This window comes from Rhopalosiphum padi, chromosome 2 (assembly GCF_020882245.1).
Source record: "Rhopalosiphum padi isolate XX-2018 chromosome 2, ASM2088224v1, whole genome shotgun sequence".
Lineage (NCBI taxonomy): Eukaryota > Metazoa > Arthropoda > Insecta > Hemiptera > Aphididae > Rhopalosiphum > Rhopalosiphum padi.
Window position 1 is genome coordinate 68995724 of NC_083598.1, and position 17270 is coordinate 69012993.

The 17270-nt window shown below is 23.7% G+C and overlaps 1 protein-coding gene across 2 annotated transcripts in view; it reads right to left on the reverse strand.

Moving 5' to 3' along the window:
* The window catches only part of LOC132919854 (acetyl-coenzyme A synthetase), a 32253-nt gene that overhangs the window by 7670 nt on the left and 7313 nt on the right, over nt 1-17270 (reverse strand). For both annotated transcript variants that reach the window (XM_060981743.1, XM_060981742.1), the window contains one exon: nt 8835-9151. In XM_060981743.1, the coding sequence (XP_060837726.1) occupies nt 8835-9139 (305 nt within the window). In that variant the 5' untranslated portion in view covers nt 9140-9151. The remainder of the gene's footprint in view (nt 1-8834; nt 9152-17270) is intronic.

Sequence of the window (17270 nt, forward strand, 5' to 3'; positions counted from 1 at the left end):
AATAAAGGTATCCTACCACAATTAACAACGTATGTAATAGTAAGGCAATGAATAGAAAAAAATCTTCAATTTTTTTTTAAACAAAATTTATATTTAAAGGATAAATAAATTAATAATTTATACAAAATCAAAACTATAGAAAATTAATGTGTAATTACTGCATGTTGATTGTTAGTTATTATAGATACCTGTACAGTTTAAAATTTAATAAATAATATAATTTTAAATCGGCAGAATGTTTGATAATATGGGTATTGTTTTGTAATTTGATTATGGATTCTTTAAAAATATTTTACTATACATTTATAAGCAATATAAACATTGAAACTTATCGTGATTAGTAAATAGTTGGTAAGTAGTGGATATCAAACATGTTCATTGTTCAACTACCATTAATGTATTAGTAATTTGATTCGAACATATGATCAACTACATTGACAATTTGTCGTTATAAAAATAGATCCGATTTTACATTTTTATTTGATAGGTATTAAGAGATAAAAATAGTTGAGTAATTAATAATTAATAATATGATTAATATTGTTTAAATCAATTTAAATATGTAAGATGTTGTTTTAACGTTCAATATTTTCTTAACTGGAATAAAAAACAAATTCTATATCAACAAATACGAAAAAATAGCTTATATTCATTAATTTTTATTAACACGGTAAAATCAAATAATTTATTATAAATAAAAATAAATTTTAAATTATTTAAGAAAGTCGAAAGATCTGTTTTTAAAATTTGAGTGCAAAATTTTACAAACACGTTGACCTTATAACCTTCACCTTTCAAACGTAAAATAGTATATGTTCATCGAATGAAAATCAAATATATAGCATGAGATGAAAACGAATGATTTATAAATGTTAATCAAATTCTCTAATCTGTTATAAAGTATAAACAAACTTTTATGAAATTATCGTTGGTTTGAATAAAAATGCTCTACAATAAAGGAAAAGTGATGATTATTTTATAAAATTTGGTAAGTATTTTCAATATAAATAAAGAAAAAATTATTATATAATTTGCATATGAGTAAAGATCTGATTGAATGCAGATTAAATATTTTATGATTAAAAATATATTACATAATATGAACAATGCAAGGATAATTAAGATAATTATAAGTGTTACAATTGTTTAAAACATCATAATAATTTATAAAATATAAATTAAATAGAGTAAATAAATTGTTTGCAATTTATTTATAATCAATACTGGATATATTTATTACCTACTACAGGGTTAGTATTTGTATGCAAATGAAAATTATAAAAATTTAATAATTAGTTAGTAATATAGTATTTTAATTTATAATAAATAATTGTATTAATATTACGTTTTAACATTCTAGATGACTGGATGAGAATAAAAACTATTATATAGTATATAGGTATAGTATACGACATGAAGCTGGTAAAAATTGTTGAGATTAAATCCATCATATAATGTTAAGCGAAGGTGAAATAAACAATTAATTCAATTAATGAAAGTAACATAGAAAATTTTAGTTTGTGACTATTTTTAGCACTTACCTATACTTATCTATAAGACTATAATAAGTTTACGATATAATTAGTTTCTACAGTTAGGCCAGTGGCGTATTTAGGGAGGCAAGGCGGGCAATTGCCCCGGGCAGCACTTTTTTTGGGGGCAGCAAATTTAACTGGAAACTTTTTTTATAATATTAATGTAATGATGTTTGTTTAATAAATATATTATGAAAATAAATATGATATGAAAATTAATTAATACATTTTACAATTGCAGGCTTTGATTATTTTGTTATCGTGGGTACTACTGAGAAAACCTACGATATTCAACATTCTAGGACACTATAGATTTTTATACTGCGTGATACTATTAGTATATCACATGTATTGTAAGTAAAATTGGGGCTAGGTAAATTGATGGTAAATTTGTGGTAAACTGATTCCCTGATTTGAAAACGTATACGGTAAACTGAGTCCCTGGTTTAGTTTCCAAAACAGCACATTTTCCTTCTCACTTTTACAGGTTTAGTACTATCTGTTATATTAACATAACTGGCGTGGTTAAAAATGTGCTTTTTTGTTTTTAATATCTAATATAATTCACTACTTTGTACATAAAATTCACAATTAATTAAATATATAATATACAAATTCAAGTCAAATTTTTTTTTATTTATTACTATTTATTATTATTATGTACATGGTAAAAATGTATTTGATGTATTCTTAACGAATTCAAATCTTGAAATATTTTTATTTTCATATTTCAATATTTCGTGTCTCAAAAAAATTGTTTTCTATTGTTATTTTTTTAATTTTAATTAACACTTTGCTACGTATTTATATATACATATCTATTTGAATGTATTTAAGTAAGCAAATCGGTAATCGATAATGACTAATTGGTGACTATAGTCACTATACAGTACTCATTGAATGTAGAGATTTTTAATTTTTAAGTAGGCACATCATCGTTATTTATAAATTATTCTTTCGAAAAATATTATTACTCGGGACTCAGTTTACCTAGCACATTAAAGTTTTCCGGACTCAATTTAATATCCATGATTCAGTTTACCACCCCCGGAAAAATTGCCACTATAAAAAAACCGGTAAGAGGAAAAGGGCATTAAAAAAATGTGTACCCGGGGCAGTAAAATCCTAAATACGACACTGAGTTAGGCAAACTCAAAGATTACTTTCATTTCTTAATCCACCACATGGGACTTGGAGTGCTTAAAATATTTTTAAACTACAATCATAGACGTAATTTGAGTTTTTAATTTGGGGGGCTATTATAACTTGCATGTATGTACTGTGTGTATGCTCCCAGAGATATATAAAGGTGGAAGAGGATAATATGTACAAACATCAAACAATTTTTAAAATGTTATTGTTTAGTTCTTTAAGTTATCATTAAAGAAATTAAAAATATCGAAAATATAGTTAACATTTTTAAAATGTATTAAGATAAAATTTTGACAAAATTCAAACGTAAAATAATGATTTTTCCCTTAAGCGAGTTAAACTGTTTTATTATAATACATTTAAAAAAAAACGACTGTATAAACGAAATATTTTTTTATAATTATAATTTGAAAATATTTAAATTAATTTTTATTTTTTAAACTTTCTCATTCGGATAATTAACTGAAATTCCTCTAGGTATATCTAATAATTTGTAAGATTTTAGCAGGTTACGCTTTGGATTTTCTTCAGATTTTTGCTTCAAGCCAAAGTTTTTTTTTAGCGGCCCATTTTTCTTGATTTGATCGATTTCTGGTTTTTTATAAAAACAAACTCTCCGTAGGGTGGATTAAAATCTATTATCCGTATCAGCTAGGTCCTAGATCCATTATTTATCACGCAGTTCAGAACAATTCTAATATGTTCTTTTAAAATTTGATTTTGTAGATCGTAAATAAATTTTAATAACTTGAAATATATTACATTAAATTTTAATGTAAATTTTAAAAATTTTAAAATACACATACTCTACTTTCCGTCTTCGCACACATTGACGACCGTAATAGTATTGTATTATATTACACTGCGCCAGCAGTGTATAATAGTCAACTTCAAATTAAAACTGTCGATGTGTTATCGTGGTCCAATGTCCATATAATAATTATTAAACATAAGATATGTAACTAAAGTAGGTAATATAAACATAACACATCCTATTTTCAATACCCTTATTAAAGTTATTAATTATTATATACCTTTTAATACTTGACAATTTATGACTACGACATGTAGACTTAAAATTGTCATCGATATCGTTCGTTGACACGTTATCTCAGTATTGTATCCACATGATGAGTAAGTATAAAATATGAGAAATTAAAGTAGCATAAACATTACGTACCTACCCACTATTTTATATTTTTTATGTTTACGATTATAGACATAAATCTATAAGTTGTAACCTAATAATAAAATTGGCAATCAAACATTACCTAATTCGGGATTTTTGTTTTCGTAAATGTTTTTTTGAGAATACGTATTCGAGAAAACGTATGTATATTACTCAGTAATAACTAATGACTTAAAGCCAATTTAATATTATTCTCAAAAATGAGTTCAACCTACCGAATTAAAAAATACTTGTTATAATAATATAACACTAATCCCTGTACTAATCCTTTGGTGTCATTCACAGAATACATTTTTCGTTTTCAACGATTGTCTATTGAATCATTTCAATTACATTTTTTAACACATCCACTTCAATGGCCGAAAAGGTATACTTGTAACATATAGGAATATAGGTACCTGGTATCTATAATATAACAGAACGAATTCCCCATTTTTTGTATTCAAGACGATCATATAAAATATACAGAATTGACCACATTACTATATACCTAGCTATAAGCTATTTAAATTTTAATATTATATTGTACATTCGTGATAGATCAAATATATCAAACATATTATAAATCGTTGATTATATAATTTATAATCGACATTATAGTATAATAAAAATGATATAATACTTATATACTAGCGAACTTATGCAGCATGGTACTATTAATATTACCTAACATAGAAAAAACAGAATTTGAATGAAAATCAATTCATCTTTTATACAATAATATTAATATTAATTAGTGTAAATTAAAATAGCTCATGAGATTTGTGAATATATAATTTTATCTAATAATTATGTTTTTTTTATATTTTGCCATACGAAATAAAATATAAATACTATTATTTAAGTTAAAAACATATTCTTATGAAGAGTAACTAGTTTCTTCAATAATAGCATGCTTACGGCCACAAATGTGTTGTCTCCTGTAGTCCTACGTCAAATCGTTATCAGGGCCGTCCCTAGGGCGGGGTTAACAGGGGCTCGCCCCGTGTCCCGCACTCTCATCACAGTTGGACAGGCCCCGTTTTCATAGATACAATAAATAAAAGTCAAGTTGATGAGCAAAAAAAAATGTACATATCATTTTTTTTCATGTAAAATTGTAAAAGAAAAGGCCACCAACTTAGCTATAATCTCTATAGAAAAATAAATTGCTGACCAATTAAAATATAATGATATTAATATATTATTGATAAATTCACGGATTTAAAAAGTAGAAAAGTTAATTTTTAATACATTTTTATATTGTACCTATTATTATAACTTTATATTTATTGTCTATTTTGTCAATATTATTATTTATTATTTGCCATGTTACGTTATTAATTTATTTACTTATTAATATTGTTGAAGGTGTAACTGGTGCAAGGTACTATATTTGTTAAAACTATTTGCGCACATTTGAGTTTCAAATTTGGGGAGCTATATATATGCAACTGCCAACTGACGCGTGATAGTGACATTTTAGACATTTTACTCTGCCCCGAGCCCCGCAAATCATCAGGACGGTCCCGATCGTTACAAAGGTATAACATGGGAAGTTATCGTTCAGCGAAATCAATTTTTAGTTGATAGTACCTACCTATTAATACTTCAATGCATAATTGACCTATTAACTATAATATACAATTTAAAAGTATAAGGTTATTGCCCGTGTTCTCTCTGTTTTTTATATATTTAAAATAATAAAAGGAATGATAACGATAATAATTTTTAATTTTTATTTTTTTACATAAAAATACGGTGATAAATTATTATTATGCCAGAGACTTATATGTTTAATAAATTAGCTTTAAAATTAAAATATCAAAACAGCTGACTTGATAACACGGATAAGCCTTTAAATTTGATTTACTTTGATATTAATTAAATTAACAAAGATTTAAATGATTTTGATGAACTCGTACGTAAGAGTGTAAGACAGAGGAAACAAACGCGATCGAGTAACACGTCTTCTTAAATTAATACTATTTTATTAGTTTTCTTATATTTACATAAATAATATATTATTATACTTTTTTTAATTTAAACAATTAAAATATAGTTAAGAAATCATAAAAGTACCTATAATTATTCTACAATACTCTGCAGTTGAGTCAGACGAGTGAGTTATAAACACACTATAGTTAGTAGTTACGCTTATATAAATAATATGATTAATTATATTGTCGAGATGAATTTGGTATTTGTTAAAAATTAAATGATTTAGTTATAAATGTATTGATTTTACAATGATGTGTATACTTTATTTTTTTTTTGTGTCTGAAAACATTTTTTATAGCAAAAAAATGCTTCAATTTTTAAATTTTAAAGTGGTTTTGGTTAGGTAATTGGATTTAGTTTATACTTTGAGAGTCAAAAAAATCATTTACTTTTAAAAATAATCGGAAATTACAAAAAGAGTTACGATAATTTGTTAAAATTATAATAATAGGTATTTAGGTATTATTAAAATAATAATTATTTTAAAAGCTAAACTGTCTTTGCTCAGAATAGTTTTCCTATCGTTTACGTACAATAATTTTTTTTGAATTCAGACTTGACATATCTTACATATTATAATCCATAATTTAGTGAAATACTCAATGACGAGGTACACTCGATACTAATTGTACAGCAATGTTTACCTACTTGACGGTTTTTTATGTTTAAATTACATTAATAAAATCAAAAGAAACACTCATTTGGGCAATTTTAATAATATAATAATAAATAGGTTAAGTATTATAAACGTACATTTAAGTATAGGTTTGTTATTTTCTTTTTAACTTTAAACAAATTTAGTACTGCTTGATCACTTACGAGTAAAAAATGACCATGAAGATTAGGTATATAACTATACAAGTACCTAAGTAATAACTTATAATTTATTGTAAAAAAATACAAAAACACGAAACTGTAATACGATTAACTCGTTAACCTTCAATTACTAAATCTATGAGTAGATAATATTATGTTATCATTTTAAACATAAATTATAAGTTTCGATTATTTTTAAACTTAAGTAGTATTTTAATTAATAATAATTTAAACATAAAAAAATGTATGAAATATTTGAAATTAAGTTTTTAAATAAAAAAAAAACGCAAATAGATAATAAATCCAAAGCAATAATAATAACAATTTTTATATTTACAGAAATGAATTTTAATTACAATAAAATAAAATGACAGTATGATATATGTGTACACTATACATATTATAAGTGACAAAGCTACATGATGTTACATGTACCTATGTTTTGGTAATGTCTTAAAATTGTATATTGTAAAATATATGGGTAGTGTAATAATAATATGATTCACTAAATGAGGTTTTGTAATTTCTATTACTTGAACAGTAAAGTAAGTATTTGGTATATGCCAACTTTCGATTTTATATTAGCAACAAAAACAATAATAATTAAAAACTAATTTAATATAGCTTGGTAGGTATTTAATTAATTTATCGATTTTTAAGTAGGTATTCTGTATATGGTTACATAAATATTTATTTTTACTTAACACCAAATTATCAAATATTTTACCATAGATTTTAAATACAATAATTATATTTTAATTTACCTTTAACCTTTGTCTGAAGGATTGTACGAATTATTTTAGTATTTAACTATCGGTGATCATATTATATTAATTTAATATGGACTTTACAATTTATATAATATAAATCAACAAATTGTATTTTTATTATTTAAATTTTAAATCAACTATCAAACCATTAAATCATTAAACTTAAAATGATTATATCAATTATTTTATAATAAAATTTGTATAGGCACCTAATAAAATAATTTTAGCTATTTAGTTACAGTTTATTTAACTTAATATTATTAGGAACTATTCCATGATATAGCCATGTATAGACATGTACAATTGTAAAAAATGTTTAGGTACTATAAATACTTAGGTACCAAACTCAATATCTGAATCAAATATAAGACCTCAATTGACCTATAACATGGAGTTATAACTCCGAGTAGATATTACAATAGTTAAGGTTTGCTTTATTACTGAGTACTGACACGTGTATAAGCCAAGAAAATTAAAGTACATTATTCAAATTAATCTACTTAGTAAGTAGGTAACTAGTTTGTTCATTCGCTTATTAATATTTATGAACATTGAACGTCAATCGAATTATATAGGTATAGGAAATATTTATATAGGGCATTGTTGTCCAGAATCGGAACATTCGTTATTCGCATACTACGTTCATACCATTAATTATATAGTTTATATTATAAAATAATAACCATATCATATTAATAGATTAATCCTTCCAATATATTGGTTCTTTTAATGATTATTTTCAGAGATTAGGTCTTAAAATATTACCTATAAAGTAATGTAACAGTTATGTAACAGCCCTTGTAAATGGGAAAATATCTACATAAGTAAAAATCAAATAAGTATTCCTTATTACATCAAAGGTTAACCCTGTAGTTTAAATGTTCTAAACTGCTACATACAGCAACAATAAAGTAGCTACTAATTTGCGCATACCTACCCAGTATTGGCCGCCGCTTGTCAAATGAAAATAAAAATTTCTAAATTTCAAAATAAAGTTCTATGAATAGCACTCAAAGCATTTGTTTATAGTGTTTATACAAAAATAAATAACTGCACAATGTAACAGGATTGCTAACCTGTCAATATGGATAATTAATTAATATAAAAATGTCCAAAATAACCTAAATAAAGCAGAAGGAACCTCGGAAGGAACTGTTTGCTATAAAACATTTAAACCTAGGCTAATATTACCACGCCTATACAACAAAACATTTTCCTAGAAGATTAACTAGATAACTAATAGAGAAGATGTTTATGTTTATTTGTATTTGCTCTAGGTATTTATAGTAAATTTAAAAATATGTAAAACATATTTCATTTTTTTAACAGTTTACTAATTGAATTTTAAAAAAAAAAAACAAAAATTTATTTATTATCAGTTATCGAACATACCAGTAAAAAGCTACTTTGTCACCCATCCCATTACGCACGTTCTTGTCCAGTAGGTTGTAGCAAACGTTTGTAGTAGCGCCTTCCATCCATTTAACTTGTACGGGTCCGTGATTAATGTTGAAGTTATACGAGTAAAAATTGTTGATGTCATACGGCGTTTCCCAGTGAAATTGTGCCGCAATTTCCGACCAAAATTGCGTGGTCGACTCCAACGATTTATTGTGCATTTCCCGATACTGTTCCATAGACTTGATATGAGCCTTCTCGGATGTCGCGTGATACGGAAGGTATACGCTTTTCGACATTTTGCAGCGTACCTAAACAAATTTCGGTTGGAAGAATAAACAAAAAACTTAAGAACACAATATCAACTAAAACTGTGAGTAATGAAAATAAGGGGAAAAATACGACGATAACGATCAATAAAAATCACGAAAACTATAACTACACGACGGACGACCAGAAAAAACAAACTACTCCGCGGACAGGCGCCACGCCACTGAGTACTGACTGTAGGCTGCAGCGCGTACACGGTACGGAAAACATGTCAATATTTCACCCGCCGAGGCCGCCGCTGCCACCTCTACGAAAACAGTGAACCAACATTGCCAATAATACGCGCGTGAATACCGTCTAGAATAGGTATAATATTATATTGCTTATAATTTTTAGTTATAATTTAACGATGTTTACCTATATTATATTGTTTTTTTTTCATTTAAGGGAAATGCGAATTGAGATTATTTAAATGTTGCTGCTTTGACTAAGATTTTCATGTACATATTACGTACATTTTAAACAATATACAAGCCCTACAGACATCACTTGATATGATTACATTGAACAGGAAATCAAATCTCAAAAATGATATTATTGAAACACGTCTTGTCCTTTAATATGTCATATATTAATATATTATTTATATATATACACTTATAGATGGATGTTTGAAATATGGAATTATAAGATTGTTACATTGAGTTCTCCAGGTTTTGAGTTTTTGTTTTAAATTCAATTAATACATAATAATACCTGGGAAACACGATTACTTCCTGTTGCACGATAAAAATTTAAAATATTAAATGACAAAATTATATACTTAATTACTTAATCATTAACATTTATTAGTCAATTGATCTGCGCTAGTAAAATAGCGTATCAATTTTTTAAATTGTAATCAAAATATTTGAACTATAATATTTTATAACTAAAAAATGTATTAAAATGCAATAAATTTAAAATGTATTAATTTATAATTATAATATTACTTAATGTTTAAAATAAAGTTGTGTTTTCTTTTTCCATGGTATAAAACGCTTATTAACTCACGATTGAATAAACTATTCAATTTTGCGTGAAATAATATTATAACTGGTTACTGGTATTATAGTAATGTGTCTACTAATAAATTATACATTTTGATTATGATAACCGTAGGCGTATAATCAGCTTTATGAAAGGTAGTAATTTTAATAAAATATGCTATATTATATATTGCAGATCAAATTTGAAACTATATCAGAATATATTTAATCATATTTTATAAAATTTGTATTTATTATCCATTTAACCTAGTTGACTAATTATAAAAAAATAAAAACAAAAATACTATAAAATTATTTAAAACTAAAATAACGGTGTCAGTGTGATATCTAAATGACAAAATACTTAATGTATTCAAATTTAAACGTATTCAAAAACATATGTATTCGGGATCGGTCTTAGGACAAGGTAACCATTAGGCATAGGTATGTCTCAGTGATATTAAAATTAAAATTAAACGAATTATACAATAATTATTATTTTTTCCCACAGAATATTATATATATAAAAAAAACCAGGAAACTTAATGTTTATGTAATATATACGTAGGTATAAATGCATAGGTACATATAATATATTATATATGCAATATTATGTAGTTTACTTTCGGTTCGTTAAAAAAATTAGATAACATTTGAACTTTATACATACTTCAAATAAAAATATCTAATCCAAATCGGCCCTATATAATATATTTATATATGATTTATATTGCATATTTTATTATTTATCTGGTTTTAGATCGATTATTTGTTTTATATTTATCTATTTAAACATACCTATAAATAAATTTATTTTTTTATAAGTAGTAGTTTGTAACTATTACTAGTAGTAGTTAGTACCGAACATTGAACAAAATTAAAATAATTAAATTTGTTAAAAATAAAGAAATTTTACTTTGTTTCGTAATTTTTGACAATAAACTATGATTAAAAGAAGATTCTTGAAGTGACTCCTTTAGTTTATCTCATGTTTATTAAATTAAATTTTGCTTCAAGTTTATTTTAATTTAATTTATTAAATTTCCAATAAAAATACGAATTTTAAGTAGCCCTCTTTGATTAGAAAAAGCCGGTTAGACAACTGTAATAAACGTCTTTAATACATCGTTAAATTTTAATTAAATGAGAAATCAATTTTCAAAATCAAATTAAATTTTATTACTTACTTTTTCAAAATTTAGAAGTCACGTCATTTACAAGTTTTTAACCGTGTTAAAATGTACTAATTTTTAAGTATTTGTTAGTATAAAATTAAAAGTTTGTAAATCACTCGACCCAAATTACCTTTTTCGAAAAAAAAGTTAACAGTACTTTATAGAAGTTTTTGAACTTTGGCCACATCGAATTGCAAGTATTTTTAAGCATGCTTAAAATTTTGCAAGACAAATTTAATTTAATCAAGTTTAAGCGATTTTTTTTTAGTCAATTTAAGATAATACAATATCTCAAAGTTTTTTTTTAACAATACCAAAATATAATAAGGGTTTTTTATATTTTTTTAAAGTATTTATCAATTTTTTAATTAATCTATAATCATGCAAAAAATACTCATCGAAAAGTTTATTTAGACGCTTAATGAATTGCTTATGTCCTTGAAGTTAATTCCACGACTGTCCCTTCGACTCAAAAAGTATAATATTACACATTGTTTTCTAGAATTCGCATTATTTTTTAATTTTTTTGTAGGAATAGATTTTAGCTTATAATTGAATATAGACGTAGGTACTTTAAAAATATTTAAAAGCAGCTAGGTATGAATATCTTGTAATTACTAATAAGTGTCTTTTAAAAACTGTATTGTAAAGGAAATAATATTACATGTAATGTTAAACAGTTTTAATTTTATATTAATAACATATGTAATAACAAAAATTGGTATTTACTATTGATAATCAATTTTAAAAGTTTTTTTTTACACAGTGCCTATGTATTTTTGATTTTTTTAGAATGATGCATAATATGTAAAAAGACTCGTCTTAACCTTGTACTAAATTTTTAACCCTAATACGATAAAAACAAATTTTAAGAATTTTAATTTTTTTTTCAAATTTCAAACTTTAAGCACTTATTATAAAAATAAAACATACTCATATATTTTTAATATTTATAAATTTCTATATGTACCAATCCTAAAAAAAGAGGAGGTGCCGCTCTCTTATATATTAGGTGTCGAGTGGATCACTTTATGGGTGTATTAAATTTGAATTCAATGATATATCATTGTAGGTACACGAAAAAAAATTCTAAGCGGAAATAGTTAGTCAGTCTATATTACGTATAATATCATTAAATATATTTCGTGAAAGTTTTTTTTATATAATATCTATAAAAGCCATTTATTTTAATTTTGGTATTACAGTAAGTTAACATATTTTTATCTCGGATAATGTAATATTGAACTATTATAATAATTAATAATATATATACTACGTATATTATAAAAATTTAGATTATAGATAAGTATATAACTTGAAATTAAATGTTATCTTTCTTTAAATATCATAAAACAGTAAAAATAGAAAAATATATTATATTATGTTAAAATAAATCAAAAATTACATTGTATATGTATAATAAAATTCATTATAATATAATTAATAATTGTCGAGATATTATAATATCCTTGTTGAATGTTGAAATCTTATCATTAAAATAAAAAAATATTAATCATAATATATAATATACATACAAGTTTTAAGTTTCCACGAATAATTGTTATATAAAAAAACATTTAACGCTGTTATTATTTCTAAATTGTTTGGATTTTATGGTTTCGGTATGCTCTACTTATGAGGAACCTTGCATTAAATTTCCAAAACTTAGATTTAAAAAGAAAAGTTTTTATGAATTTCTAACAATAAATAGCTAGCAATTTTTATGATGATTTAAGATGAATTTCGTCAAAATTCTTACTTTAAATACATATAAACAAATTATGCCAATATGTTTTCAATATTTTTATATAGATATAAGAACAACTTATGTGAAATTGTATGTTAAAGTTTTCAGAATTTCGACCCTGCTGTATAATTTGATATTTAATAATTTATTTAATAATATTTTTTAATCGATATTTATAAAAATAAATAAAAATTTGCCATGCCTATGAATAGCTCAAAATGTTTTGAATTTTATAACAAAAAATATAAATTATTTGGAAAGAAATAACTAATAGGTATACAAGGAATATCCAATATTGTAAATATTTGAATTTCAAATACTTATTAAAAGTTAAATTAAATTTTTTTTTATATAGATTGAAAAACTTATAAACTATTTTTAATTTAATTTTAAAATCTTAAGTATAAATTGAACGTTGTTTATATATGTTTAACAACAATATAACCAGCATTTTTCGATATTTTCACGAAGTTTGTCAACATTTTAAAATATTTAAAAAATACTGTAATTGTACATTTTCGATACTTTTTAATTAGAAAATTAACCACTTATTAGGAACCATTAATTTCCAAGTATTTTTACTAATTTATAAATTTTTATTGACATTTATAAAAAAAGAAAAATTGTCGTTATATGTCATATTATAATATGAATCAAGAAATTCAAAATACTTTGAAAATTATATAATTAAATATTATTTAAATTTATACAATAATATGTAAAAAATGATTGTATTTGTAATTTGAAGTTTCAACGCTTATTTGTTTTTTAATTACTTGCATAACAAAATAAAGAAATCAATTTAGTTAAAATCTAGTTTAGCGTAAAAATGTTTGCTTTTCTTTAATTTTCTGCTTATTTTTCCCGATTAAAAAAAAAGTATTACACATTTTTGATTTTAACCTCTCTAAAGAGTAAAGTGTAAGTTTCAATTTTTTTTATTCAAAACCACCCTCAAAAGTTGAAAATTGAAGCATTTTATCAGCAACTTATCATGTATTCATTCACAAAAATAAAGTCACACATCATTGTAAAATCATTACTTTCATCATCGCTCCACCCAGAATCTAAAATTTTTATTAATACTTAAAAAAAAGTTCAGGCATTTTAAATTCTAATAAATATAGCTAAAAATTAATATAAATATTTTTTATGTATATAATATTTTATTTCATTGTATAATCTTTATTTTATGATGGAACGTTTTAGGTTACAAGATTACATTTAATATTCTATCGAATAATAACAAAATAACAAAATTTTTTTTTTTATATAAGATAAGACATTTCTAGCCTATCTTATCTATATTTATGGATAATATAGAATAAAAAGTTTGAGACTATTTTAACAATATCAATACATGAATCTAATATAGATATAAATATACTAATAGGTGTGTAAATAGGCGATTTACATGAATATTTGACAAATATTATATACAAATTATTGAACAAAGAATAAAAAATAAAAACATCAAAATTAATAGACGTATTCAAGATAAATGGATAGAATATAACTTAATTGTGAGGTCGTATTGGCGGCCGCGTTTTAAAATTTTAAATTACGTTGAAGTGGCGGATGGATATAGAGGTATATATAGTAGTGTAGTGAGTCTGTTGAATTGTGTATTGAATTATGAACATTTTTGATAAAGTTTATGTCATTATGTGATCTTACATTTTATTAATTTAGAGGTCTTTATGTATATTTTGAATGAATCACGGAGCATTTGTAACAATTCTTGAAACCTTCTTTTGAAATAATTTTTTAATATATTAAATAATATTTTTTGAATGTGTAGCCGAACATTTCCCCAGATTGAATATTCATAAGAAATTTATAAAAGTAGCAGTTGCTTGTATATTAGGAATGAACATTTTTTATGAATACCTAATTTTTTGTTTATTATTGGAAATAGCATCGATAGGCAGTGGTATACCAATGTATGCTTGTTGTTATTTTGTTGATATGTATGGCCACCAGGCCAGCCTCTTATCTAGTGTGAGTCTGCAGAGGTGTTTGACTGTTGGTTTCCAAGGTATGGTTGCGTTGTTGAATTTTGGTGGTAATGGTGTGGAATAAAGACGAAGGCTGAAAATGATTGCTGTGCTTTTTGACGTGTTGGTATTTGTATTTTCCAGTTTTTACACTAAGTTGATAATACATTAAAGTGACCTTGTAGGTTATGTGTTATCGCTTCTATAGATTCACTGTATATTACTACAATAATGTTGTATTATTATGTTTGAATATCCAATATCGTTAAAATTTTACATTAACAAACACTCAAAAAAAAAAAAAAAAATAATAAGCAAGAAGTGGGTACCGCTTTCATATTATTGCTCACGAAAAACGATTTGGATCGGAGAGGGTATGTCAGCCTGTACCACTAAATTTATTTTATGATATAGCTATTAAAGCCATTTATTTTACTTTTAGTATATTACGTTAGGTTGATATAATTTCTTACAAAACCCTTTCATTTATTATATTATTAGTATTTAATTATTGTGATTTATGATATAATATAATAACATTATATATTTATTATTTACACCATACTATAAAATTGTTTAAATTTTTAAAGTAATAATTAGTTCTTATTACTATAGTTCTTAAACACCCTAAAACAGTGAAAATAGAGTCATAGTATATAAATAGATAATATATTAAAATTAATCTACATTTTAGAAAATTTCATTGCAAATAGAAAAATTAATAAAACATATAAAAGTTTTATGACCCCACGAAAATAATAATAAAATAATTAACATCATTATTCATTGTTAAAATACATAAATTCGTTCAAATTTAAACTACAAATATAAATAGTCTTTGTATATTTTTTAGATTTTTTAGCCCTGGTGATATGAAGTACTCACGAGGAACATTGTATTCAATTTTTATATTTTAGTTATATAAATTGAAGATCTTACACATTTTTTACTACAAAATACTTATAGTTTGTAAATTTTCATGATTTTGAAGCATTTAATAAAAATGTGAATGCATATAAAAAAATTTAACCTATGCATTTTTATAATTTTTGTATAAATACAAGTAAAACTTAATTAAGATCTTATATAAAATGTTTAAAGTATTTTTATACATTCATAAATTTTTAACAGTATTTAAAAAAAATTTTTATTCGGTCTAAAATTATTTTTAGGCCATGTAATAACTAATAAGTAAAATGAAAAAAAAACATAAGTCTTTTAACTCAATGAAAAATACAAAATATTACATTTTCTGTTATAACGTACATAACCATTAAGCCATATAAATATATTATTATTTATTAGTATGTATATATCAAAAATATATACCTAATTATTTTAACCTATAAATATTTTAATGCTTTTGAATAAAGCTTAAACATAATATATAAAACAATTATTTTAACTCAATGACCCGAGTTAAATATTAATATACAAGTTCATAACTCTTATTATGTTATATTTTTTCATAGAAAACTGAACGAACATAATATAATAAAATTTATTGTTTGATATACGTTAGGGAACTATACATTTTGAGCGTTTTTGTCGAGTTTATCATGAAGGTTATTTTGATACTGCCTTCACATTACTATACTATATGTCTATATATGTACTAGTATAATGTATGCATGTATATATGTATATATATATAATATTTAATGGTAAAAAGTAGATTTAATAAAATATTTAAAACAGAAAGTGATTGTTTTTTTTATGTTGTTTTATATATATACATTGTTTTGTATTATATAAATATAAATATTAATTAAGAAATATACAAGTAGTTAAACATTAATTTAATACTTATTATAGCTAAGTAACTGAGTACTAAATAAAAATTCCTACTTACTAAAAAAGTAAAAAATGAAGCAAAATTAGTGATAACGTGTTTATATGAAAATTTGACACGTCTCCAACATTTTTATAAACATAATGTTGAATAAATAAATATATTGAAGTAAAAAAAAAATAACCTTGAATTATTCTGGCTATTAATATTGATAATAACTAATAAGCAGGTATTTTAATAATTTATAGAAACATGACACAAGAACATAAATGTATAGATAAACAATTAATTTTGTTAAAATAATTTAACAAATATATTTGAAAAAAAAATGTTGCGTAAGTATTAAGTAAAATAGGTACCAATATACATTTTGATATTAAAATGTATATTGTTAATCTAACTGTTATTGTTGAAGACACAT